Source organism: Muntiacus reevesi, chromosome 2 (assembly GCF_963930625.1).
Source record: "Muntiacus reevesi chromosome 2, mMunRee1.1, whole genome shotgun sequence".
Taxonomy (NCBI): domain Eukaryota; kingdom Metazoa; phylum Chordata; class Mammalia; order Artiodactyla; family Cervidae; genus Muntiacus; species Muntiacus reevesi.
Genome location: NC_089250.1, coordinates 76,972,455 through 76,999,106, shown reverse-complemented (window position 1 = coordinate 76,999,106; position 26,652 = coordinate 76,972,455). Strand labels below are relative to the sequence as shown.

The 26,652-nt window shown below is 53.3% G+C and overlaps 1 protein-coding gene across 1 annotated transcript in view; it reads left to right on the top strand.

Annotated features, from left to right (window-relative positions):
- The first annotated feature begins 10,100 nt into the window (after positions 1-10,100).
- The window catches only part of NFATC2 (nuclear factor of activated T cells 2), a 158,982-nt gene continuing 142,430 nt past the window's right edge, over positions 10,101-26,652 (top strand). Inside the window, exon 1 of the mRNA XM_065922193.1 lies at positions 10,101-10,555. Coding sequence (XP_065778265.1) covers positions 10,173-10,555 — 383 coding nt within the window. The 5' untranslated portion in view covers positions 10,101-10,172. The remainder of the gene's footprint in view (positions 10,556-26,652) is intronic.

Here is a 26,652-nt window from a genome sequence, read left to right as displayed (position 1 = left end):
GGCCCCGTGGTCGGTCCATGGTGGAGCAGAGTCAGAGCCCAGGCCCCCCCGGTCCTTGTCACTGCGCTGAACGTGCCCCGCCCCGCTTTGCTTGTCTCCAGGGAGACGCCCCCCCCACGCACCTGGGGGTCTACCTGCTTCTCTGTCTGTTGCTCTGCAAGGCTTGTGGTCTTCCAGGTCGCCTGTTTGGGTTCAGTCGCTCAGTCGTGTCCTACCCTCTGCGACCCCAAGAACTGCAGCACGCCAGGCCTCCCTGTCCGTCACCATCTCCCTGAGCCTCCTCAAACTCATGTCCATCGAATCAGTGATGCCATCCAACCATCTCATCCTCTGTCGTCCCCTTCTCTTCCTGCCCTCAATCTTTCCCAGCATCAGGGTCTTTTCCAGTGAGTTGACTCTTCACATCAGGTGGCCTAAGTATTGGAGCTTCAGCTTCAGCCCCAGTCCTTCCAATGAACACTCAGGACTGATTTCCTTTAGGATGGACTGGTTGGATCTCCTTACAGTCCAAGGGACTCTCAAGAGTCTTTTCCAGCACCGCAGTGCCGTGCCTTTTCTGTCTGTGTGGTGCTGGACCCAAAGCAGGACATCAACAAGTGTGCTTTGCCCACTGACTGATTGGCTGGGGCGGGGATGGATGGACGTGGCCCGCATTGCACTGGGAAAGCCCGGGGGTTCTGAATGGCAGTGGCACTGTCCTGCTCAGGCGTGACCCTGTCCTCCCCGTGGAGGCAGACGGCCCAGAGCCCGCTCTCCTGGGCCAGATCACGGCTTGGAACACAGAGAGCCCCAGAATAAGAACCCTGCTCCCCACACTTGGCAGCCCACAGCCAGCCAACTGGGGTCTGGGATGAGTAGTGTTTATCCTGGAAGGCCCGACCTCTTTTGTAACATTCACTCATTGTTGCCAGGAGCCCAAAAATACCTTTATTAATGGAAAAACAGGGATGGCTCCACAGAGAAATATTTTGACAAGCCCGGAGGAGCCAGCGGGAAGGTTCAGAGCACATCCTCAGGAAGCGGGGCCTCCTTATCTTCTCGGGAGCCCGCCGGCGGAGGGCAGCATGCTTCTCCGGCCGCGTTTCCGCGCCGGGCCCTCAGGCTCGGCTTCCAGGGCTGGACTGTGCTGAGGTGGCTCCTGCAACTCGGCCGGGTCCCCCCGGGCAGAGATGCAGCTCCCCAGGGCTCAGCGGCCCTGGCTCATCTTGGGTGACTGCCCCGCCCGGGCATTCCGCTTTGTGGCCTGTTCCCTCTGACTGCACCTGGAGGGTTGGAGCTGCTTCTAGACAGCTTTCTGGACCCCCCGGTGCCGAGCGGTGCCTCCTGGGAGAGAGGCTCGTGGAGACCCCCGGGCTCAGGTGAGGGGTGTCTTCCTACAGCTTCACTCGCAGAGCCTGAGGCCCCCTAGTGTGTGCCAGGTGCTGACCCCCCACAGCAGCTCTCCAGCTGGCTAACAGGACTCCCATCTTGCAGATGAGGAAAGCACGGTACAGAGAAATGAAGTTGCGTGGTCGCAGAGTTGAAAAGAAGTGGAGCTGGGATTTGCCTTGAGCCCAGCTGGCTCTGAAGCCTGACTCTTAGCTCCACCCACGGCGATCTTTCTGACATGCGTACCTGATCACGCTCCTCAGTGTCTCTGTACTTGGTATCTCTATTCTTTTAAAGTAAAATCCACATTGACTAGGGAGAAAGTCTAGCTGTTGTACAGAAGATACACAAATAGTGGGAGATCCAACAAGCTAGATGTTTTTCTCTTCCAAAAGAACCTGGGTGGGAGGGCCAGGGTTGACATGGAGGTGCCACGATCCTCAGGGGCCTGAGCTTCTTCCACCCGGCAGCTTGGTGTTCTTTAACCCAGTTTCTTCCTCATGGCCTAAGATGGCTGCTTGAGCTCCTACCATCAAGTCCCCATTTTAGCAGCGAGAAGGGAAAGTGGACAGTACGTCCTGTCTCTTTAAGGGTTTGATTCTAGGCTCTTCCGCCTAGTGACCTATGGCAAGTCATTTAACCTCTTTCATCATCTTTGAAAAAAATGTGAATTTCTTTCAAAGGTTATGATGGTTAGATGAGTTAATGCATGTCAAACACTTGGAAAAGGGCAAAGTATAAACATTCAATAATTTTTAGTGACTATTATTACTGACGCCATTCAGACGACACGGTTTCTGGTGGTCCCCACCCCACTCCCCTTGACTAGGCTACGTTGCTCTCATGTGTGTCTTGTGGCTCCCCAAGCCTCTGCCATTGCAGCCCAGAGCCCCGCTTTGTGATGTGTGTTGAGCTTTCTTGCTGCTCTGGATGGAGAGTTTCCAGAAGACATGCTCTCTGTTTGGCTTCCCCACTGTATCTCCAGCAGCAAGTTCAGGGCCACACGGCAGGTGGTCCAGAAAACTTGTGGAGCGTGTGGAAGAATGAATATTTCCAATGACAGTAGGTTCACTACCATGAAGGAGACTTCCCCAGGGCCTTTAAACTTGCCTTTCCCTCTGCTCTCAAGGCCTTTCCCCAACCAGCTGTGCAGCTGGTTCTCATACTTCTTTCAGTTCTGCTCACGTCACCTCTTCGGTGAGGCCTGCCCTGACCACCCTGGTTAAACTGGCCCATTTCCCCGTCCTTTTCTACCTTCTTGCTGCACTTTCCGTTTCCTCCCCGGCGTGCATCACCACCCACCCCGTCATCTCTGCTTGTGCCTTCTCCCTGACCTCCCCCCAGACTGTAGGCCCAGGAGGACGGGCTCTGCACCTGTTTTTCTCAAGGCTGTAGCCCCTGTGCCCAGAATATTGCAGGTGTGTGACAATCTGGTGGAATCAATCAATAAAGCAACAAGACAGGTGGATTGATTTTTTTGTTTTTTTAATTAAAAAAATTTTTTTTGTCTGCACTGTGGGGCAGGTGGGATCTTAGTTCCCCAACCGGGGATTGGACCACGCCCCCTGTAGTGGAAGATGTGAACCCCTTCTGGGACCGCTGGACCACCAGGGAAGTCCCCAGTTGATTTTTAAAATATGAGGAGAGGGGCTTCCCTGGTTGCTCGCTGGTAAAGAATCCCCTGCCAGTGCAGACACGGGTTCTATCCCTGATCCGGGAGGACCCCACACGCCACGGAGCAACTAAGCCCGTGCATCACAAGTACCGAGCCTGTGATCTGGAGCCGGGGAGCCACAACTACTGAGCCCAAGCACCCTGGAGCCGGGGCTCGGCAACAGGAGAAGCCTCAGCGAGGAGAAGCCCCTGCCCGCCACAGAGAGATAAAAGCGCATGCGCGGCGTGGAAGACCCAGCATGGCCAGAAATAAATAAACGAATAAATAATTTAAAAAGTAAACCAACAGAAAAATTCTAGGTGTGGGCACCTTAGTCCCTTGATTTATTTATTTTTTTAAACAAGAGAAAAGCCAGAATGTTTCAGCCTGGGCTCTCAGAAGAATGCAAAGCAGATAAATCTTCCCTTCTGCCCGCCTTTCCTTTCCTTCTGCCTGCAGCGGGAGGGAGGCAGGCCGAGCCCCGTTCCCTCTCTCTCCACGTCAGCTCTCCAGCTTCTAGGAAAATCTTCCCCATGCCCGCGGGCCCGGGGCATCCCGAGGGCTGCCCCTGGCCTCTGCTCCATCCCCGGTGCAGCGGCGGAGGGCGGCCCGCCGCGGGGGCAGGCTCGCTCTGGAAACTCGCCGTCAGCAGCGCGCTGAGCTGGCAGGGAGCGTCCGGGGTTCTCTCCAAATGCCTCGGAAATCTCCCTGTTGGGTCACATTCCGGCTTGGGGGACCCTGGGCTTACCAGGGTTCTGGGAGGCAGCCAGCGGCTGATTGGGAGGTAGCAAGATTCAGCACTTCTGAGTTGGAAAAAGCGGCGCCGGGTATTATTTTGGGAACAGTCCGTCACGAGAACCTCCAAAAGCAGATCAGGCAGGCTATGAGAAGCAAGACAATGTATTTTGAAATGAACCAGGCCGGGGAGACACCTCGCTCCTCGCCACAGCCGCGGAACGGGGCGTTCTTTCCGCATGAGGCGAACCTTTCCATCGCCTGGAAACGGGGAAAGCCTCTCCAGCTGCCCAGCCGCCTCCCCATTCCTGCTTCCCTGCCAACCCGGGCCGAGCATCCCAGCCACCCCCTCGGCCATGTGACCGAGCGAGGGTCCTCCCCAGCCGGCTGAGAAGGTGGCCAGATGCTCAGGCCGGCCTGCCAGTCATTCTTCAAGCCTCGAGAGGACCCGGGAGTGTGGCTCCGGAGCCAGGCTGCCACCGTCCAAGCTCACGCTCTGCCTGCCCCTTACTGTTTGAGGACCTTGGGTCTCTGGACTCGGTCTCCTCACCTGCAAAATGGGGAGAATAGGGTCTTCCTCCTACCGGGTTGTGAGAACCAAATGAATTAGTACCTAAGGAGGCTTGGGAGGGCCTGGCACACAGACATCCCTCGGGAGACACACGATAGGATTATTTACTGAGTACCCACCAATTCCGGACATCATTCCAAACCCCAAGTAAGGCGGGCATGGTCCTCTTTTCCTAATCTAGTGGGGAGATGAGTCATAACCAAGTAAACGAACCGATGAGACAATTTTTACATTCTTTTATTCACTCAACAAAACTTTTGGAGGTCCCAATGTGTGCCAGGCATCATTCTTGGTGCTGAGAATAAAGCAAAGTCCTGCGCTTGTAGCATTTATATTTTGTTGGGAAGCAGGGGAGCCCTCTGATAGAATAGTGAATATGTCATTTATCTGCGGCAAGTGGTCAATGTTCTACCGAAGTACAACAGGCACTGTGATGGAGATTTGTTTGGAGGGGTTGGGCTCCAGGGCAGAGGAGCCAGTTTGGAAGATGAGGGTCATAGAAGAATGTGTTCACAGGGTGGCGTTTGAACTGAGACTGGGAGGATCAAAGAAGCCAGCCATGAGAGGTCATGGGACAGAGGGTTCCAGGTGAAGGGTAAGGAAGCACAGAAGTCACCAGGTGGGCCCGGCAGGACAGGACAGAGGCTGCGGCGGGCCAGTGAGTGAGGGAGGCAGGCGACAGGGGACTCGGGGGTCAGGGAGGGTCTTGGAGGCCGCCGCGCTGGTTCGCTGACGTTCCCTCCGGTCTCGGTTCCATAGGTTTACAGGAACACGCGTGTGATGTCTCTGTGGGCCTGGAGCAGGTTCCGTGGCTGGAATGCCTGCGTCCTCCACCGCGTGATCTTGCCCGAGGGCTGCTTGAGGGTCGTCCCAGCCTGGTGGCCGGCTGCGCCCGAGGGAGCCAGCCAAGATCTCAAGACAGAAGCCACACTTCTTCTATAACCTAGCTTCGTGGTCACTCGCCGCCGTCTGGGGATGTCCTACTGTTCACACACAGGGTGGGAGTGGACGGGACAAGAACAGGAGGACCCAGGTGGGAACCACCAGGATGTTCTCGGGGGCTGGCTATGACAGCCATGGTGAGGTTCCTGGATTATATTCCGGGAGGGATGAGAGATCTCTGAAACTGTATCTTTGGTGGATGTGGGTGTTGTGTAACTGCTGCGTGTGGTGGCAAGATGAGAGCAATTTTAATGCCTATATATTTACCGAGTGCTTCCTACATACCAGGCACCGTCCTTAGCACTTCATTAGATACCACATCTCAGGTCCGCACGTCTCCCTGAGAGGTTTCTATGGCTCCATTTTACAGGGAGGAAGCTGCTGTTTAGTTGCCCAGTGGTGTCTGACTCTTTCCCAACTCCATGGACAGTAACCCGCCAGGCTCCTGTCTGTAGGATTCTCCAGGCAAGAATACTGGAGTGGCTTGCCATTTCCTCCTCCAGGGGATCTTCCCGACCCAGGGATCAGACCTGCGCCTCCTGCATTGCGGGTAGATTCTTTACTGCTGAGCCCCCAGGGAAGCCAGAGGAAGCTGAGACCTCAAAGAAACTATCCAGGGCAAGCCCTGGAGGCCAGTGGAATTACCCAAGAGAGCAGAGCGGAAACAGGAGGGAGAGGAAGTTAAGCTCAGATGGTTCAGGGGTTCTGAGCACTTCTGGAGGCAGGAGCATGGAGTTCAGAGGTGTGAGAGGTGAGCGATGAGGCTGGAAGGGATGGGGGTAAATGTAATAGACCTTTGTAGGCTGCATATGGGATGCTGGACTTTCTGCTGGAGGTAATTATATATACATATATATATATATAAAATTATGTGTATTCAGTGGAGCAACACTTGAGAGGCAGCATTGCTTGCTGTCTCAGAACCCGGGCTCTAGAACCGGGCATCTGGGCTTCCAACCCCGTCTCTGCCACGGCCTTGCTGTGCTGCCTGGAGCAAATTGCACAACCTCTCTGTGCTGCGGTTTCCTCCCCCGCAGAATGACAGTCCGAGGGTTGTGGAGAGGAGGCACTGAGTTTCCACCTGCCCCACAGCAAGTACTCAGGCAATGGTCACGCGATAAGAGATCTGTGACCCTCATCATTCTGGCTTCTGTGTATCGGGGTGGCCCCCACGTTCTGTGTTTGAGACACACGGGAGCCCAGATCCATTCGAACTGCTCTCTGCCTTCCAGCCAGGAAGGGGTTGGCAGCCAAGGTGACCGATGGGTGAGGATGACACGGGCTATAAACGCAGTGAGAGGACCCGTGGGTGCTCGCCTCGAAGCTGCCCAAGCCCTCTTAAATATTCCTGGTGTTGAATCAGTTGTCTGGGCAGCATCAGCAAGTGATGTCTCAGCAGAAATACCTGTGTTTCTTATTTAGGAGGCTGTTGGAGGGGAGAGATTCTAATAAAAGGCTTCCCTGGTGATTCAAGGTCTCCTTCAGCCCGTATGCCTGACAGTCTCCCTGGGCCTTTCTCCCCACGGCCACCTGGACGCCTTCTATTTGCTTTGATTCAGCTTCTCTCTTGCTTTTTCCCCATCTGCTGGCGCGTTCCCACCCCAGCTGAGAGCTTCTATTTTTGGGAGTTTTCGTGGATAATTTAGTGGGCGGAAGCTCCCCACCCACCCCCCTCGGAGCATCCCTTAAAAAAAAAAAGGGAGAGTGCTCGAGAGAAGTGAAAAACAGTGGGTGGTTCAGTTCAAAAGGACAAAATATTTCTTGCCCTGGCACTGGGAGAGGAAAGAAATTGTCTGAGGAACCGAAGAGCAGCTAAACTAAGAAGCTGAAAGCTGCAGCCCATAAGGGCAAATTAGGTGACTCAGCTGCGACTCCCCCGGCTCCACTCCTTGTAGTATTAATGTGTTTTAAAAGGGAAAAATGCTTAACTGTGACAAAGAGTGGGCTCTATAAAACTGTGCTGAGTGCCAACTCTGTCGAGTTCCAAAAGGCGTCCCCCTCTCAGCAGCGCAGGGCACCTGCGGAGACCAGGCCCGCCTCCGAGGCCTGAGCCTGGGTGGGACGGAGTCTAAAATTATCCCCGATAATGAGTCTGGCAGAGGAGGGCCCAGCGTGCCCGTTTCCTGCCTCTCTGCTGGCCTCTGAGACCTCGGCTTCCAGGGAGGCCTCTGGGAGGCAGGGGCAGTGGTGCCAAGAACACAGGCGTTCTGACCAAACAGCGTAGGGCTCCGATCTGGACGGGCTGTGTGGACATCAGTGCCCAGAGCCTCGATTTGCTCATCTGTAAACAGGGCTTCCAGTGTCAAGTTCAGTGGCAGTGTGAGACCGGCTAGATGTTGCAGAGATGAGTTAGGCCCTGGATGCAGCTGTGTTTAATAAAGGGAAGTCTGAAGGCAAGGGACTTCCCCGGTGGCTCAGTTGCTAGAGAATCCGCCTGCCATGATGGAGACCTGGGTTCGATCCCTGGGTTGGGAAGATCCCCTGGAGAAGGGAAAGGCTACCCACTCCAGTGTTCTGGCCTGGAGAATTCCATGGGCTGTATATAGTCCATGGGGTCACAAAGAGTCGGACACGACTGAGCGCCTTTCAGTTCACTTTCAGTGGAGGCAAAGGCCATGGAGAGCAGGGTCAGTCATGCTGGTTTAATGACTACTCAGTCCTTGAGTATAGGAAGGCGTAAAGAAAACCTACACAACACACACACATCCATATATATAAACAGTATGTGTATACAGACATACATTATATACATTTTAAGCATTTATTATACACCTAAATGTTCTTAGCATCACATCCTGATATCAACCCCGAGGAAGGCGCTCATACTGCTCCCATTTTACAGACTCGGTAAGTGGCTCTGGGGCAGAGCCAAGCCTCTGATTCTAGGGCCTGTGTGCTGCCTCTCAGGTTGCCTAAGTGCCCAACTGCCCTATAGGACTTTCTGCAGGGATGGAGCTCTTCTCTTCTGCTCTGTTCAACCCAGTAGCCACTAACCACAGGTGGCTTTCTGAGCACTGGAGATGTGGCTTCTGCATCAAAGAACTTCTAGCTTTCTATTTCATTGTTAATTAAATTTTAAGAGCCATATGTGGCTAGTGGCGACGCTAGCAGATGGCGCTGGCCTCACCCCTCCCAGTGTCTTTGTTACTCTGCAGGGGACCCAGGGGCAGGTATTTCCCGAGGACCCCGGCAGAGCTGGGTTGCTCTTCAGAGGCTGCACGCGGAGACTTGCAGCCTTACCCCAGAGGCCTGGGCCCATGAAAGGAAGCTGAGGCGGAGGTTCATTCATGGTCAGGATGATCCACTTGTCTCAGCATGCCCCAAACTTTCCCGGCTTAAAAGCTCAAAGTCCTGCATCCCAGGAACCACCTCAACCCCAGGCAAACCGGGGGCCGGTGGTCATCCTATTCTTGCCCCCAGATTATGGGGTGCCGGGACCTCAGAGAATGGGTCTTCCTCAGTAGGGTTCCCTGAAAAGAATCTCTTTCCTGACCTCCCTGGCTGCCCTGCGCTATCTGCTGGGGAGACCAGCAGGCCTGTCATCTGTCTTCTCTGGGCCTCAGTTTCCCATGTAGAAAGTGGGGGAGAAGCCTCCCCTGCTGGGAGGCTGGCTGCAAGGAGTTTGAGGCAAGTTGCATGGTAGGTGGGCAGATACAGCTGTTTTTTTTTGGGGGGGGGATAGTGTTACTTAAGCTGGAGGCCACCCTGCCTGAAGCAGGCTTTGAAGGGAGCTGGGTGGGTGTGGGGGTCTTTGTGGGACCACGTCTCCAGCAGGGGTGATCTCGTCCGAGAGTCCAGTGAGGCTCCAGTGGGTCCAGGCGTGGAACAGAGAGTGGTCCCACCAGTGGAGCCCTCCAAGGTCTGCAGGAAAGTGGGGAGGCGCTGATGAGTCTCCAGCCTGGTGCTACCCGCAGTTTTTATCAGTGCCCACAACAGGGTCTGAAATGGCCATGTGCAAAGTCGGCTTTATCTGGGGGCCCCCAATTTCCCACCCTGCCCTCAGGTGAAGAGGGAAAACCAGGCTGAGTTCAGAAAGAGCATTCTGAGAGCAGCACCTCCCCTGCCCCGCCTGCCTTCCGGGGTCCGTGGCCTGTTGATGGGGGCCACGCGTGGCATCCCACGGACCATCCTCTGGAGGCTGTGCAGAGTTCATGACATCCCTTCCCTTTATTTTCCTGTTTATTCAGAGCATGTGTAAACACATGGGTTGCCTGGTTTCGGCGTCTCTTTGGCCATTTCATTATTGCTGGAGCCTCTGAGCATCACTGGAAACCTTGGGTTTTCTAAATGAATCTAAAAATAGACCTCTTTAAAAAAAAATCTTGGAGAGTTGACACAAGGCACCGTTATTTATTTCTTTTCCCTCCTCCCCTCCCCCCCCCCCCCCTTCCCACACCTCCCTCTTCCTCCCCATCAGTCCTGAGCACAAAAATTCTGGGCAGCCGGAGGCCCCCAGGGACAGGGAAGGGCCCCCTAGGTCAGTGTCCAGCGGCCCTGGACCCCCTGAGATGTCCGTCTGAGCCCTGGGCGACTTGCTCTGAGAGACGCCCGCTTGGAAGACGGGGGTCGCGGGTCTGGGGGGCGCTTGGGAGCCTTGGGCAGGGTTTATGCAAAGCTGCAGCGGGCGAGGGAGGCGGTGGCCGGTCGATCCTTGCGAACGGCAGCCTGGAGCTCGGGCAGGACCGACTTGGACACTCCCACGCCCCCACCCCCTTCCCCTCGCCGTCGCCCGCATCGCTTCGTCTCCCTGACTTTTCTCCGCGAACAATCAGGGACTTGTGCTGGCGGCCGAGGGAGCCACGGAGCTGGCTGGCCGCGGAGCGGGCGACGTCATGGATTCCTGAGTGTGAAGTTTGCAGGAAAGCCCTTAGTTTTGGAGATGGACGGGATCCAGCGGTTTCCATGGCGCTGGATAAACAGGAGGAAACAGTGAGGGAATCCCGTTATTTTACTGCATTGAAAGCCTATAAACACGGAGCGCGGGGAAGGAAGTCGCGTTCCCTCTCGAGTAAGCCCGAGCGCCGAGCCGCGCCGACTCCGCCGCGCCGGGAGCCGGGAGCCGGGAGGCGGGAGGCGCGCAGCTCCCGGGCCGCTCGCAGGCGCCTCGGCCAGGGCAGACCCCGAGCATGCTTTAGAGAGGACGGCGCCCCCCTGGCTCCCGGTCTGCCCCCGCGGAGCCCTCTCAGCCCGCGCGCCGAGCCCCCGTCCCCTCCAGATGCAGAGAGAGGCAGCGCTGAGACGGGGCCACTGCCTGCCCCTCCGCGCCATGGGGTCTGTGGACCAAGGTAACTGCCCCCCGCCCCGCGCTCCGGCCGCCCCCGCTCCCGCCTCGCGGCACTTTCCCTTCTGCCTTCCCCGCCCAGCGCTTTCGGCTCCCGGCGGAGGTCGCGGGCAGGCCCGGGGACTCCGCTTTCCCAGGGCGCACAGGTAGCGTGGCCGGGAGGACGGGCGCCCCCGCCCTGGCCAAGCAGGGGGGTCGGGGGCGCCGACTTGGGACCACCTCGCGCGGGGGCAGCGAAGCGTCCCCGGGCGGGATTCCTTCCCCGGGCCAGCCTGTCAGAAGGATGGTCCCTTCCGTGGGACACCCGGAGGGATTCTCGCTACTAACCGCGGGCTGCTTAACCATTTCCGCGCTGGGCTTTGGAGAGCAGATGTCATTCAGCGGTATTATCATCATCATTTAGCTTTTTTTTTTTTTTCTTTAGGATAGCAGGCTTGGTACTTTACTATCTAGTAATGAAGAATTTACTTTTTAACAGAGCCGTAGATGCTCTGGGACATTTAAACAATTTTCTTTCCCGTTTTCTTTTTTTTTTTCTTTCTTTCCGATGTGCCTGGTGGATTCAGTTCTCCAGTTCCCCCTTTAAAGTGCACTGTACCATCAGTTTGTTTCGCGATCTGATTACAGTCTCCTTTCCGTTTTTCTGTCTCTTTTTTCCCCTCCTCTTGGAGTTCGCCCTGGAATCATACTACTTAGATCTTACGGGAGGGGCTTAACCTATACGAATATGATATGAAAATGTCCCATCTGGTTTGGGATTGCGGAGGGGTTTCGCTCTACCCTATCAGACTGGACTTGAAAACTGGAAACTAGGCGATGGGATGTGTTTTTCGGAGGCCAGTCTCGCGAATAGTGGGGGGCATGGCCGAGAGGGCAGGGCTGCAAGAGTTAAATGAAATAAATATGCGTAGGAGGAGTTAGCTTCGTGTCATAAAATCAGAGTTGAATGTAGGTTTTGTGCTCTGCGTGGCTGATTAAAGTTCTGGGGGGGAAGAAATGACAATTTCTGTAAATAAACCTGAGGGGCTATTTTTTTTTTTTCTTTTTTGAAAACCGGAGTGGGGCCAGATGCCTTGGGTTAGGTAAATGGTGTGCTTTGCCACAGTGGACCTCAATGACATATTTTTAGCTGAGTTGCACTTTTGAAAGCAGTACCCTGCCAGCACTCTGGACATTTTAACTGGTACCAGTTTATCCTGTCCTCGGCTGGTGGTCAAGCCTATGACATAATGACCAAAATCATTATTAATATCGCATCACCTGTAAAGTGGGTGCTTTGAGACAGGCGACAGGTATATTAAAGGCAGGAATGGACTTTTACTGCCACGCCTTGTATACTGAAAGGCAGTGTTTGATGTTGTGACATGGGGGTGGGGGGCAGGCAAATGCCAAAATGAAGTCTGTTTGGAAAAAGAGAGTTGGGAAGAGACTTCTCTTTTAGAGTGCGATCTCACAGGAGCCTCACCTTCCGCTCCAGGTTTGTGAACTCGGTCCTGTCTCACGGCTTGGGAGTGTGTGTATTTTGTGTGTGCACGTGCATTGCCTAAGCTCCCCAGTCCACGCTCGTGTGTCCGGGGACTGTAGAGCATGCGTGCTGGCGTGCGTCCACATGTGGGAGACAGGGCACCGTGCTGTTCCCGGCAAACGACTCTTGGCATGCCAGAGCAGCTGGGCACACAGACTGCAGTTCCAGGCTTCAGAGACAGTTGGCATGAGAGGCGCTTCGACCGTGCCCCGCATCAAGCTCTCCCGAGGGAAACCCAAACGGCCCTTCACACTCAAACACCGCCAGGAGCAGAGGGGCAGAGCGCAGGGTGCGAGCAGATGGGCGGGGTCCTTAAATAGCAAATAGCACTATTTGCGTGGTAAGAAAATACTGACCTTGCTGTGCAGCTTTGGACCGAGGCCCTGGGAAAAGCTGAAGATCTGAAAGAGGTGTGTTCAGTTTTATCTGCAGTGGGACGATGGAAACTATTTCAGGAATAAACAAACTCAGGGTGAGTTCTGCTCACTCCCAGACCCAAATTCCCTGCCTTCTGCCTGGCTTAGAATTTCTGCCTCGCTGCCTTGCAGCTGTGTGATCTTGGGAGAGTGACTTAAACTCTCTGGGCCTCAGTCTCCACATCTGTAAATGGAGCCGATAATAATGTCTCCCTTAAAGAAAGTTGTGAGAGTCAGTGAGGTAGCAACATGAAGCAACTGAAATGCTGCTGTGCTTGTAGCCAGCGCTGAATAAATACCCCGTGGTTCCTCCTAAAACGCAAACCAGTACCTTATATTGATACAGAAACTGGATTTCACGGCAAAAATTCTTTGAAGGGTCGCAGAACCTTAAACCTCTCCAAGAGACTCCAAAGTCTCCAAGAGACTTTGTGACTTCTTGGAGCTTCACAGTGACACAGGTTGGGCTAAGATTATGGCTTGTCGAGCCTCCATTTCCTTGTCTGTAAAAGGGAATAATGACAGTGATGACCTCACAGGGGAGTCATGAGCATTGTGTGAAATCATGTGTATAAAACACTCACCCCTGCATTTAACATGTACTTAACACACACTGCATGTTATTATTTTCTGACAGTCGAGGACAATGAGAACCAGCTTTGCCCAGGATCACAAAGTAAGTTTGCAGCACAAAGCCCGGCACACGCAAGGGCTCTGTCGCCTTCCACGGGGGTGGGGGAGTGTTATGAGCGCTGACTGGGACGACAGGGCTGAGGGTTTGACACGTGTGGAGTCGTCCATTGTCAGGGTCACTGTTGACGTTCGTGCTGGGGGAGGGAGTGGCGCAGAGAGGCGGGAGCCAGCGGGGCCGCGGGGGAGGCTGGGACTCAGACCCAGGCCCCGGGCCACACGCTCTGCTGTCTCTGGGATGTCCTACTCTTATTATCATTGTATCACACCGTTTGATGGATGAGGAAACTGAGGCAGGCCAGACCCTTGTCCTGGCCTCTTTTGCCAACATTACGTTGGGCCTTGCTATATCCTGGAAGAGAAAGAAGTCTGTGTGAGGAGGGTGGTGTGGAAGGGACAAGCATCCTTGTTGGAGACAGGGAAACTGAGGCAGCCTCTGATTTGTCCAGAGTGGAGGGTGAATCAGGAAGAGTGCCTCGCCTTGCCTCAGGAGCACCGTCTTTCCACTTCCACCAGAGGAATAAAACTCCCTGGACGGCCAGGGGGCTGTAAAGCCAGCACTGCTGTCTTCCCACAGAGAACCCACACCCGCTTCAAGAGCCCCGCCTCCTGGCTGAAGCCCCTCCCTGGCTAACCAGTCCTCGCCTCCTCCAGGAAGACCTCTGGGCTTTGCCTTTTCTTCCCAGAAGTCCAGAGAGAAGCACTCATTTCCCCAGATGCTCCTGCCTTTATTAAGATCTTTTCTTAAGTCAGCTGAGGACAGGGCCAGGTCGTCCGTTTCTGTGATTGGTAGATGGTACCAATCTCTGGTGGATCCCAGGTTTCTATATCCTCCCAGGTTTCTATATTCAAGTCATCAACAGCTTAGGATCTGAGTGAGAGGTTCAAACCTTGGCTCTGCCACTTGCTGGCTACCTGACCTCTGCAAGTAATTCACTCTCCTGTGTCTCAGTTTCCCCATATTTAGAAAAGGGTTAGTAATGTTGTCTGGAGTATTGGTTACTGTAGCAACTGGGTATCAACCAATCAGAATGGCAGGAGCAGTGTCCCAGGAGACTCCCCTGCTGGACCAGACTTTAACCCTTCATTTGCAGAATTGTAGGGAGGGTCTAAGATAGTGAAGGACGGGAGGCTGACGTGCTGCAGTTCACAGGGTTGCAAAGGGTCGGACATGACTTAAGACTGAACAACAGCAATAAGGGAAGGTCTCAGGCTTTCCTGGTGGCCCAGCAGTAAAGAATCCGTCTGCTGATGCAGGAGATGCGGGTTCAATTCCTGGGTCGGGAAGATCTCTTGGAGAAGGAAATGGCGACCTATTCCAGTATGCTTGCCTAGAATATCCCATGGACAGAGGAGCCTTGTGGGCTATCGTCCATGGGGTTGCAAAAAGAATCGGACCCGACTTAGTGACTCAACAACACAAACGATAACAGGGAGGATCTCAAGGCAGCAGAGTCCCTTGGAGGGAAAGACAGCCGTCATCTACCAATCTATGGAGAGTTTCAATCTTTCAGCAAGCAGCCTGAACCTCAAACTACTCAATAAGTGCTGCTATTATTATTGCATAATTCATTAACTCAGTAATTATACACCCCAAATCCAACCTAAAAAAGAACTGCAGCAGTTACCGAGTGTTTCCCACACGTATTCTCACCGGCTAGCTCTCACTACACACGTGTCATTGAGGATTTCGGCTCTTACCTCGAAGAAGCGCAGCAGGTTACTCTCTCTGTTCCCTTGCTAGATCAGGAATTTGAGACTCTGACCACCCAGACTGGGTGGGGCCCTCCTGTGCCCCCCCAGACCCCCACCATGCCATCTCCTATCCTAAGTGCCTCACACGGATGGTTGTTGTCCATATGCCACGTCCGTGTCCTCCTCCAGAACTGAGCTCCAGGAACCAGAAACCGCAGCTGTCTTATTCACTCCGGGGGCCCTAGTGCCTGGAATGTGCCTGATACTCAGCAGGTTTCTGTACATTTTTTGTTCCGTGGATGGAGGAATGAATGAATGAATGGTGCACCATAGGGGCGCTTGACCTGTTCGGGCCACGGAACTAAGACCCAAAAGCTGAAGCACCGCGCCATCCTCTGGCTCACTCGTTCCACCTCTTTCTGACCATGACGGTGGTTTTGACTTGTGCGTTTTCCCACCACACGCTGGTGACCTAAGCAGGCTTCCTTGTGGGTCATCCAACAGGCCCACGCTTTCACGCTGTTGTCTGGAATGAGTCAGTTCCCAACAACAACAGCAATGACGACCGTGACAGCTGCCACCGCTTCCCGAGCGCCTCGTATCTGCCAGGCACCACCCAGGTCTTTTCCATGGGCCACCACATTAGTCCCCAACCAGCCCCATCTTGCACGGGGAGGGTGCCCGCTGCGCCCGGGTCACATCGCTGCTGGCAAAGCTCGGAAGCAACCCCCTTCCACCATGTTGCTCCCGTTAGGCTGAACAGTCATCGCAAGGAGGGCATCTGTTTTCCCCACCGGACTGTATATATTGTAGGGCCGAGCACATAATGGATATTATCTTAGCAGAGTCTCCCAAAATAACCTGACCGGTTGCAGCTGAGTATGATCCTCCCATTTCAAGAAGAGGCAACCAGGACGGCCCGGTCAGGGCGTTCAGAGGGCGGCGCTGATGCTGAAAGCTCTGCTTTTAAGGGTTGCCCGGTCCTGCCTCCCCTGCTTCCTGCAGCCCCGTCGCCCAGCCAGTCGGTGAGCTGTGCGGGCTCACGGTGGGGCTCTCTCCCGCCTTCCACCTGCCTCTCCGGGCCGCTGAGGAGCTTCTGGCGGCCCCATCCCTTCCCTCTCCAGCTGGGACCTGCCAGTGGGGACCCATTTCCTCAAAGCCCGTCTCGTTGGCCACATCTCTGCCTTGCACTTATTCGCCCTGAGCCTCCAGGGTGCCCGTGTCCGGCGCCACGGCTGCTGCGGGAGCAGGTCCGGGCTGCCCACTCGCCCCTTGGCACCCTCCAGTCCTTCCCTCGGCTTGGCCTGAGTTAGTCTTTCCACCCCGGGATCCCTGCTCCCTTTTTTTTTTTTCCCACATTTTTCTTCAAGGGCCAACTCATTTTCATCTCTTGGAAGCTGCCTTGACCATTGAATTCATTTTCATCCTTTCAAGCATCTCCGATGTACCGGTTGCCCTTCAACAGGCTGGGGAGAAAGTGAACAAGACTGAGGGTGTCTGTCCTCACGAGGCAAACCTCAGGGGAGCCACCCAGGAACGTCCAAGACAAATGAGGAACGGTGTTAAGGGCTAGAGACCATAACAGGAGCGACGCGCTCGGTTTATACGTGTGTGTGGTGCGTGGGTGTTTGAGTTTCCTGCGGCTCCGTCACAAATTACCGCGAACCGGGTGGCTTCAAACACAGAGATCTATTCTCTCACAGTTTCAGAGACTGAACGTGTGAAATCAAGGTGTCAGGGCCGCGTTCTCGCCGGAGGCGCGGGGGCACAACCCCTCCCTGTGTGTTTTAGCTCCCACTGGTCCCTGGCGGTCCTTGGTGTCCCTGGTCCTAGCTGCCTGTCTCACTCTCCGCCTCTGTCTTTCACGTGGCCGTCTGCCTCTGTGTCTGTGTGTCCTCTCCTCCTCTTACAAGGATGCCAGTCGTTGGATTTGAGGACCTCATCTGGACTTGATCATGTCTGCAAAGACCCCCGTGCCAAATCAGACCACAGGCACCAGTTCTTGCGGTTAGGACTTGAGCGTATTTGGGGAGAGGATGTAACTCAACACACACTCATGGGTCCCTTCCTCTCTAAAGATGTCTTATCCATTGACCTCTGAATGGTGAGGGATCTGTCTCTACAGAATCTCAGACGGAAGGAACAGTGAGCCCCAAGGCCCAGAGGAGAGACCTGTGCTTGCGATCATCAAGGAGCAGCCAGCCCCTTGTGGCTGAAACAGAAAGGGAGGGAGGGGAAGTGTGACCTGAACAGAAAGATGGGGGAAGCAGGCCAGGGCGGGACCCAGCAGGATCCTGCGAGCAGTTTGCAGTTCATTCTCGTGGTAAAGGGGAGGCCCTGGGGAGATCAGAAGTCACTGAGGGTGTGAGCTGCCGAGTCTTTTCAGAGAATCACACTGACCATTAAGTGGGAATCTCTCCCAGGTAACAGGGGATGCTTAGAATACAGGTGGGAGGCACTGAGCTTGCGGTGGCCTGGGCGGGATGACGGGCTGGGACCAGTGTGGGGAGCAGGGGGTGGGAAGGGGCTGGTGTCTCTCTGTCTGCAGGGAGCTCTCCTTCTTGGTTCCCAACTGTGCTCCCTTGAGCCTTGGGTCTGCACAGGGCTGGGCCCCATCTCTGGCCCTCAAGGGCACTTGGCATTAATTTTGTGAATAATATGAACCACTTCCAGGGGGTCTTCCTCTAGGCCCGGCCTGGATTCCCCCCAAGGCAGCTTCTCCTTCGCTCTCTGCTATCACCGGGAGTCAGAAGGCTTCTCTCGGCGTTTCATCTTGGTCCAAAAACGTCCTCTAGCGCATCCACCCTGGCTAATAACCCAGGAACAGTGTGACTCAGTAATGAGTATCAGACTGGTGTGGGACAAAACCACTTCCGTGGCGGCATGTGTGACTTGGAAAGTAACATCACAACCCGCTCCATGCCTTAGTTTCTTTAACTGAGCAGCGTGGGTGACGGTAATCGTTACACACGGCGGAAGCTCGGAGGTTTGCGGACCAGGTCTGTGCTGTCTCAGTGCATACACAGTGATCAGTTCCTGGCAGCTGCCATTTTCACTGTTATTTTAGTGTTCATTTTCTTCAGCCTACTAACCTACAAGGCCTTCCCTGGTGGGCCAGTGGGAAAGAATTTGCCTGCCAATGCCAGAGACTCGGGTTGGATCCTTGGATCGGGAGGATCCCCTGGAGAAGGAAATGGCAACCCACTCTGGTATTCTTGCCTGGGGAATCCTATGGGCAGAGGAGCCTGGTGGGCTGCAGTTGCAGAGTTAGACACGACTTAGCGACTAAACAATAACAACTAACCTACAAGAGCCCTTCCTGACGGGGATAAATCGACTTTCTACCAAGTCTTTGGGGTCTCTTCTGGATGACCTAGTTCAGTCACTGAACCAGTGAGTTCAGAGGGGTTTGTGGACGACCTGCTATTACAAGGCATGGGCTAGCTGGTATGCAGAATATCCAAGATATATAAGATGTACTCATTTACATTCGAAAGTCAGATAAAGATTGAAAAATTATTTTGTTTTCTTTGTAAAGTCACATAGGGGCACAATCGTGTGTAAAACCATTTACATGCAAAGGAACTAAAAGTTTCGATGAGGTCTACTGATTGTGTTGATAGAGGAATTTAAGAGAGAGAGGGCAAGAGCCGAGGCCATGTGGTTTTTGGAGGGGGGCGGGTGGGAGATGCTCTGGGGTATGGTTGTGCTGGAGGGAGCCTGGTGGTTTCGAGATCCCTGAGGTCAGCTTGCTTGTCCGCATCCCTTTCTGACTTCAAAGCTTATGAACTCGACACAGATGCTCGAGTCTGCACGACTAGGGTGGGAGAGAGGATGGATACGGGAGCCCCGACCCTGGGGGCGCAGTCATCTGGGGAGACGGCCGGGTGACAGAAGGGTGGCGGTGGACGGAGGGAAATGGCAGGCGGTTAGGAAATAGTTCTGGGGTTGGGCAGAGGCTAACCAATGCCCCATCCCTTAGCTAACCAGCCCTCTGCTGCCTGCCATTAAGGCTCTGATTCAGTGGAAGGCGAAGCTCCCCTGGCAGAGGGATGGTGACACCTCCTGCTTAATTAAAGGCAAGAACCACAGTTTAAGGGCTCAGCGAACGTGCTGCCTGGGCTCTCCTGTGAAATGTCAGTTCCATAAGGTGGAGGGGAAGGTGCCACGGAAGCAAGGGATGAAGAGGACAGACAAAGGCAGGACAAAGTAGGTGAGCAGGGACCCGGGGGAAGGAGCTGAGGGCCTGGAGACCAGGGCCTGGCGCTCACATGCCCACGGGGTAGACGGCGGCAGCAGGTGGGGCGGTGACGACCTGAGAGCAATAGAATCACCTGGGAGAGGTGGCTTCTACCCAGCCCCAGGTGACGGGGCCACCTGCAAATACAGGGCCGATGTGACCTGATCTTCCCACTTTGGGGAGCCATCGGGCACTTGACGTTTTAAATGAAACCTCTCAATTAAAAAAAAAAGTTAGTTCAGATTAAAAAAAAATTACAGGGCAGGCCAAGCATACTATGCCTGCAGGATGGGTTTAGCTAAGCTACTGCAGGCCTTTGCCCACCGCTGCGGTGCAGTGGGGCGTCTCCTGACAGTCCACACCTCCATCTGGGTTCCGGCTTTTGGTAGACCCCTGTTTTCCTGGAGCTTTAACCCTCTCTGCCCGTCTGCTGGTAGTGGGGCGGGGTGGGGGCGGGGAAGGGGTGGCGGAGGAGGGTTGCCAATGTCAACAAACTGCCTTCGGCTGCCATCTTCTCCTGTAAGTTATCTTTCTTACAGCAGAAAAGCCCTGTCCAGGCTTTAAAAGATGACGTTGATCATAGATTGGAGCAAAAGTCAAGTTTGAAACTATCTTGTGGTCCCCCCAAATCATGAGGAGCTCATTTCTGAAAACTGGCTTGAGGGGAGGCAACGTGGAAGGGTACGCCAGCATACTCAGTGGTCGAGATGTTTTAGAAATCGAAATTGATGTGAAGGGACTTTATGGTTACACATCTGCCTTCCACTGCAGGGGGCATGGGTTTGATTCCTGGTCGGGGAGCTAGGATTCCCACATGCTGCAGGGCAAAATAATAAATAAATAAATACAAAAAGATAGATGCAAAAATCTACGATGAACAAAAAATAGAAAAAAAAAAAAACAAGATCTGTATTACTTATTTTTCCTCTTACCTCAGGGTCTAGTATGGGCCCACAGAGCACTGATACTAATCCTGTCTTTATTCCAAGTATAAAGATTTACTTAACATAGATTTTCTTTGTGTTTATTTTTATTTTTTAAAAATGTTTTATGAAAGCATAGTGTATTTGATTATTGAGGTTTTTGGTACCCTCTTGAATTTTGCCTCACTTGCCTCACTCTGGTTCCAGTCCTGGAGGAGTCAAATGCATCCATCTGTAAATTAAAACATTAGCCTCTAGGGTGATAATCCCTGATGTACGTAAATTGAGGGGAGCTCCTTTCTGGAATCTGGGACAGAGTTCCTACTTTTCTGATTAAACACGTTTCAGTGCCTACATCTTACAGGGAGGCTGTTATTGCGATGGGGTCGTTGGGATGGTGGGGTTTGGGCTGAGAACACATGACTAAATTGTTACGTGCTGCCATCCAGGCTGGCTATGTAGCCCGCAGGGCCTGGCATAAAAGAAAATCCTCGGCCCCTGGTTCAAATATTACTGGTAATTTTAAGATGGTGACAGCAGAGTGTTAGGCCTTGTGCGGGGTCCTCTGGGTGCGGGCCCTTGGTGGCTGCCGCTCAGGTTAGCATTAGAGCATCCTTGACTCTCATCTGGAATGGGGCCTCGGGTATGCGTGAAGTCACTGCCCCCATTTTACAGACTGAAGAACTGAGGCGTAGAAAGGCCAGTTGACTTGCTGAAAAGTCACAGAGTGATTCAGAGGAACCACTCGGGTTGGATCCTGGGCCCCATTCTGTGATCTTCCTGATGGTACCGCAGGGTCACCCCAACCTTGGCCAAACAATGATGTCTTCATGCCTGAGGTCAGTGGAGGTGCCATTGACCTCCAGGAAGTTCAACTTGGAAGAGGAGGCAGCAACTGGATTCGAATCCATCAGTTTTGTTAGAATGGACCCCAAGAATCTATTTCCCATACCACAGCATATTTTTTTACAAGTCTTTTTTTTTTTCCATTTTGAAAAAGAAAAAAAGCATGTACAGGCAGAATTTCCCTGAAGCCACTGAGTCAGATGAAATGTTATTTACATAAAAATGATTACAGGTGTCATAACCATGCTAGAGGCTGGGCCGCCAGTTGTGCAAAACACCAGATTTCCGGACCTCCCTGATGAGTCCCAGTAAATTGAGGCACCCAGGGACTCGGGTTCGCCCCTTGATGTCAGCCCGAGTTCCGCGTGGCCTCCCAGCCTGAGTGCTGCTAGCTGTGGTTCTTTTATCCAGTCCTTCAGCTCCTATACAGTGAGTGCCCGCCGTGTCCTGGGAAGGCTTCCAGGGTCTGGGGCTGCAGCCGGACTCACCAGATTCAAATACAGAATGTCTGGTGAACTTTGAATTTCAGGCAAACGACGAATGCTTTTTTAGTTTCAGTATGTCCCATACGATGTTGGGGGAACTACTTGGACTAAAAAAACATAAGCGTTGTTTTGTCCAAAATTCAAATTTAACTGGGTGTCCTGTGTTTTTATTCACTATGTCTGACAGCGTTAGAGACACTAGTCAATGAAACAAACATTCTTGGTCTTGTGAGGCTTACAGTCAATTGAGAAGAGGCAGAAAAAGATGAGCAAATGTACTTATGAATAAAACACGCTGCCAAGATAAGGGCTTCGAGGAACACACAGCAGGGTCAGGGGACGAGGAGGCCGGGGGTGCTATTTTTATTGGGATGACCATGGAAGTTCTCTCTGAGGAGCTGACATTTGAGCTGAGTGATGAATGAAGCAAGGAGGTGACATTTATCAGTGGGAATAGTAGGTGCAAAGGCCCTGGGGTGGGGCCATGCTCGGCATTTTCAAGGGGCAGCTGGACCACTGAGGAGGGGTGGCAGAAGGAAGTCGGAGATGGGAACCTGGCCTGAGATGATGCCTAAAGGGGGCTGGCGTGGGGCAGCTGATCTAGGACCTTGTAGGTCACGGCGCTTGTGTTTAATTCCCTGACGCCTATGGGAGCCTCCTCCCTCGTCTTGTCACTTCCATGTTGGCCCTCACAGGGATCCCTTTCAAAATATCCCTTTGGCTGCTCCACGTCAGGGCCAGCGTGGAAGTAGGGGGACCAGGGAGGATGGTCCTCAGGGGGAGAGATGACCTGCGCTAGGGCTGCCGGGGTTGGAGGCGGGACAGTGAAGCTGGTGAAACGCGATGGGCTTTGGGGTTTTTTGGTTTGCTGAGGGTTTGCCTGTGCGTGTGAGCAGAGAGAAATAAAGGACTCACTCGTTGGTTTTCGGTGGGAGAACGTGATGGATGGGAGGGTGATCTGGCTGGGAACTGTGGGAGAGGAGAAGTTTCGGATGATAAGTAGGTTGGTTTGGACAGGTGCGCTCCAAGGCGCCTGCTGGGTGCCCAGATGGAGATGTTGAGTGGACGGTGGGACAGGTCCACTGCTTAGTCACTCTGTCGTGTCCAACTCTTTGCGACACTTTGGACTGTAGCCCACCAGGCTCCTCTGTCCATGGGATTCTCCAGGCTAGAATACTGGAGTGGGTTGCCATTTCCTTTCCAAGGGGTCTTCCCGACCCAGGGATCAAACCCACATCTCCTGTGTCTCTTGCATCACAGGCGGATTTTTTTTACCGGCTGAGCTACTGGGGAAGCCCCGGGAGAGGTGGAAACTGAGGCTAAAAATGAGCTTCATACCAGAGGGGGAAAGGAGGGCAGAGCTATGTGTTGGGGGGGTGGTCCTTCCAGGGCCAGCTTGAAGGGGCCTCAGCACTCAGACTCACCTGGGGTGAGTTGGGGTGGGAGGAACAGTAAACTCTGCGTATTTGTGTTCACGTGCAATCAGATCATGCTGCCTTTTCAAAGACGTAGCCTGGAAGAGAGAGAGCCAAGGATGGACGAGAGGATGAGAGTACGGACGCCTCTGTGTGTGCCCACTGTTTCCCGTCCTCACCGCCGCGCACACTCCCATTGTCTCTTGCCTGGATGGCTGCGTGAACCTCCTAATTGGTCTTCCTGCTGTAAACCTCCTCACCTGCAGTTTCTTTTCCACCCAGAACCCAGAGCAACTGCTTAAAACCCCAAATATGATCTTGTCAGGTACCTGCCTAAATGCACTTCAGTCATTCCTCATTGGTCTTAGGTCCAAAATTCTCCACGAAGGCCCCCCTCACCCCCAGCCTCACCTCACACCATCTTCTTGTTGGTCCCCAAGCACCTGCCCCTCGAGTCTCTTCTCAGGTCCTCCAATGCGTCCTGCCTCCTCTGCCCCGGGCCTTTGCCCATGCTTTCCCAGCTGTCTGTTAGTTCTTCCCCTGACTCTTTGCTGGCTACCTTCTGCTCAGCCTTCTGTCCTCAGCTCAAGCATCACCTCCCCCAGGAAGCCTCTCCTGAATCCCGTGTTGACGTCGTTGTAGCCTCTGTCCCCGCGCCTTCTCTCCTTGCATGGCACGCGTGTCAGTCTGTGATTATACACTAGAGTCAATGCTTTTGAAAGGAGCTGAAATCCTGGGCCAGGATCAGACGTGTGCTAGGATTTTCAGACCCTCAGTGGCCTCACTAGCCTGTTGGGGAGGCTAGTGTTGGGGAGCCTGGAGGGAAGCTCAAAGGCCAGGGCCTCCACGAGGTCAGCGGCAGGGCGGAAGGCAGGTTGACAGAGCTTACTGTCGCGGCCTCCAGCCCACCCCCACCCTCCTGGAGTGGACTCTGAATGCACAAAGGTCATGCATTCTGCTCCTTGCTCCTAAAAGCACAAATTATTTATCTTGGAATTGAAAATATGCCATCCCCCAACCTTCAGAGTGGCCTCAGAGAAGACTCTCTCACTTCCCAGTGCTCTAGCAGAAACGCTGCTATGGGTCAGGACCTAGTCTGAACCCCTTCCCCTTAAGAGCTCTGACTTGGTGCAGATTCCAGATTCTAGAAACTTAAAAAATATTTCTCCTGTTCAGAGGAACAACTGAGGCAATTAGAGTATTATTTGCCATGTCCTGAACCATCCTCACAAGGCAGTTTATCAAATGGAAGGTGATTTGACCTTTACTATCTCATCTTATTATTGGGTATCTCAAGAGGATGTGAGTTGGGGGTAAGAATTTAGATTCTTGCCTAAACAATTGCGGTGGCCAGATTAAGTCTGAGAGAGGAGGGTCCTTAAAGGCAAATATAAGGATTTTACACACACAAGGACAGTCAGACTCCAAACATTCACCCATCCATCCATCATCCATCCGTCCATTCACTCTTCCACTCACCCATCCATTCATCCGTCATCCATCCATCCACTCTTTCATCATCCATCCATCCATCCACTCTTCCATTTCATCCATCCATCCATCCATTCACTCTTCCACCCACCCATCCATCATCCATCCATCCATTCACTCTTCCACCCACCCATCCATTCATCCGTCATCCATCCATCCACTCTTTCATCATCCATCCATCCATCTGTCATCCAAATATCCACTCATCTGTCAATTCATTTGTCTGTCTGCATATCCACACACCCATTGTACATAAAGCTGTGAATGAATCAATCATGACCCCTGCCTGAGTGGATCTCACAGGCTAATGGAGATAAAATTCTCTGATTGGCCAAGCCTGGGTTATTTGTACACTTCTTTGCCAGGGTAGTGTGGGACAACTGGGTTGATAATTTTACCAAAATTGCATCATCAAGAGTAGTTTCTCAAAGGTACACACTGGGGTGTTGTTATCAGAAGAAACGGGGAAAGACACCAGGTAGGTAGATTCAACAGATGTCCACTAGATTAGAGGCATTTAATCATCATGGCTGGAGGGATGAAGAGGGGCCCGCGAGGATGACACTAGCCTCTCCTCATCTGTAGCACACGGACAGGTTGGTTCCCTTGATTTTCTCTGGCCAAATTTCAAGGTTTGGATTTTGAGTCCTGTCACAGGGTCCCAAGAGCATCCATCTCTTTCTGGATCATTGTGGTGTTTAGTTGTTCGGTCATGTCTGACTCTTTTGCAACCCCATGGGCTGTAGACCGCCAGGTTCCTCTGTCCATGAGATTCTCCAGGCAAGAATACTGGAGTGGGTTGCCATTTCCTTCTCCAGGGGATCTTCCCCACCCAGGGATCGAACCCGTGTCTCCTGCATTGGCAGGTAGATTCTTTTGCCACCTGGGAGGCCCCTCCTTCTGGATACTTGGGCTATAAGTAGTCCTAGCCTGGGTCCTCTCCCCTCCTCCACCTAAATTTATCAGCCCCCCCAGGATACTTGCTGGATACACCTGGTATGTGTATGTTTATGCCTAAGAAACAAAGAACGGATTTTTTTTTTAATGTTCTGACAACCAGAAAGAACTTCCCAAGACTGAAAATGCATGAGTCTTGATCCAGGCCCAGGACCCTAGAATGGAGTTTGTGTCTAAACCAGTGATCTTACCCCAGGCCACACAGTGGAAGCATCTGGGGAGCTTTTACAAAATGCTGATGCCTGAGTCCCAAACATTCTGATTGTAACTGGCCCCTCCTGGGGCCCAGCCACTTGAATTATTTTTAACAGCTCTCCAGGTTAGGCTAATGTGTAACTTGGGTTAGGAGTCACTGGTCTAAGTGCAATTTGGAGAACCCTATTCATCGCTATATCTCTTTACCAACAGGATGTAAACATGATGCGGGTAGTAGAGACCCGGTCCTGCCAATGGCTGCACCTCCAGGATCTGCAGTAGTGGCTGGTACCTAGCAGGTGCCCAATAAAGGTCTGGGGAATGCATAATGATTGACAGCTTCACACAAAACCCTTAATGGAACCGAGATGGCTCCCCAGGAAAGAGGGCATCTTCTCCATCCCTCTGGCACGTGGGGAAGGATCTGAGTCAGTCCCCGTTTCTGGTCAAGCTGTGGCTCTCAGGGAACCCCCCGAACCTCTCCTACCTCCTTTTCTGATCCAGTGATTCTCAACCCTGGCCTCCCTTTAGAGTCATCTGAAGTCATTAAAAAAAAACACCTTCAGTGGGTTTGGATTGGAATCTGGGAACAGGCATTTTTAAAAAGCGACTCAGGTGATGCTAATGTTCTGTAAAGGTCAAGGTCAAGGCCGCTGGTCGCGTCTCCTCTACCTCTGTGTCTGTTTTCTGACTTGAGCTAAGCTGGTGCAAGACCCCTGGAAGTGTTTCATGGGGGGTGTGTGTTGGGAGTCGGTTCTCATGCATTGTTCCCTAAGTGCACCTGTTCATAGCATTCACCTTGAATGCGTGCTTAAAAACACACTCCAAACTCTACTCCAGACTTACGGACTCAAGCTCCAGCGCAGGGCCTGGAGATCTGTGTTTTGATCAAGCATCCAGGTGTACCTGTCCCCAGCCGCCCTTTCCGCCTGCACCGCCCTCTGACCTGCTCTGCCACAGTGAGCCTCTTCCACCTCTTGGTTTTGGTCCCCCCTTCGAAGCACTCTTCTTCCAGGTCTGCCCAGGTCGTCCCAATGCCATCTTGCCAGAGAGGCCCGTCCCCTGCGCCCCCTCGACTGCTGAGGGGACCAAAGCCGCCCCAGCCCCCAGCCTTTCCCCTACATCTCTGGTGAGCACTCTCCAGACAGCCCAGGGGGATGCTCTTTGTTCAGGAGTTTATCCGGGTCCTGACTCTTCCCCCACCAGGACCTAAGCGGTCCCCA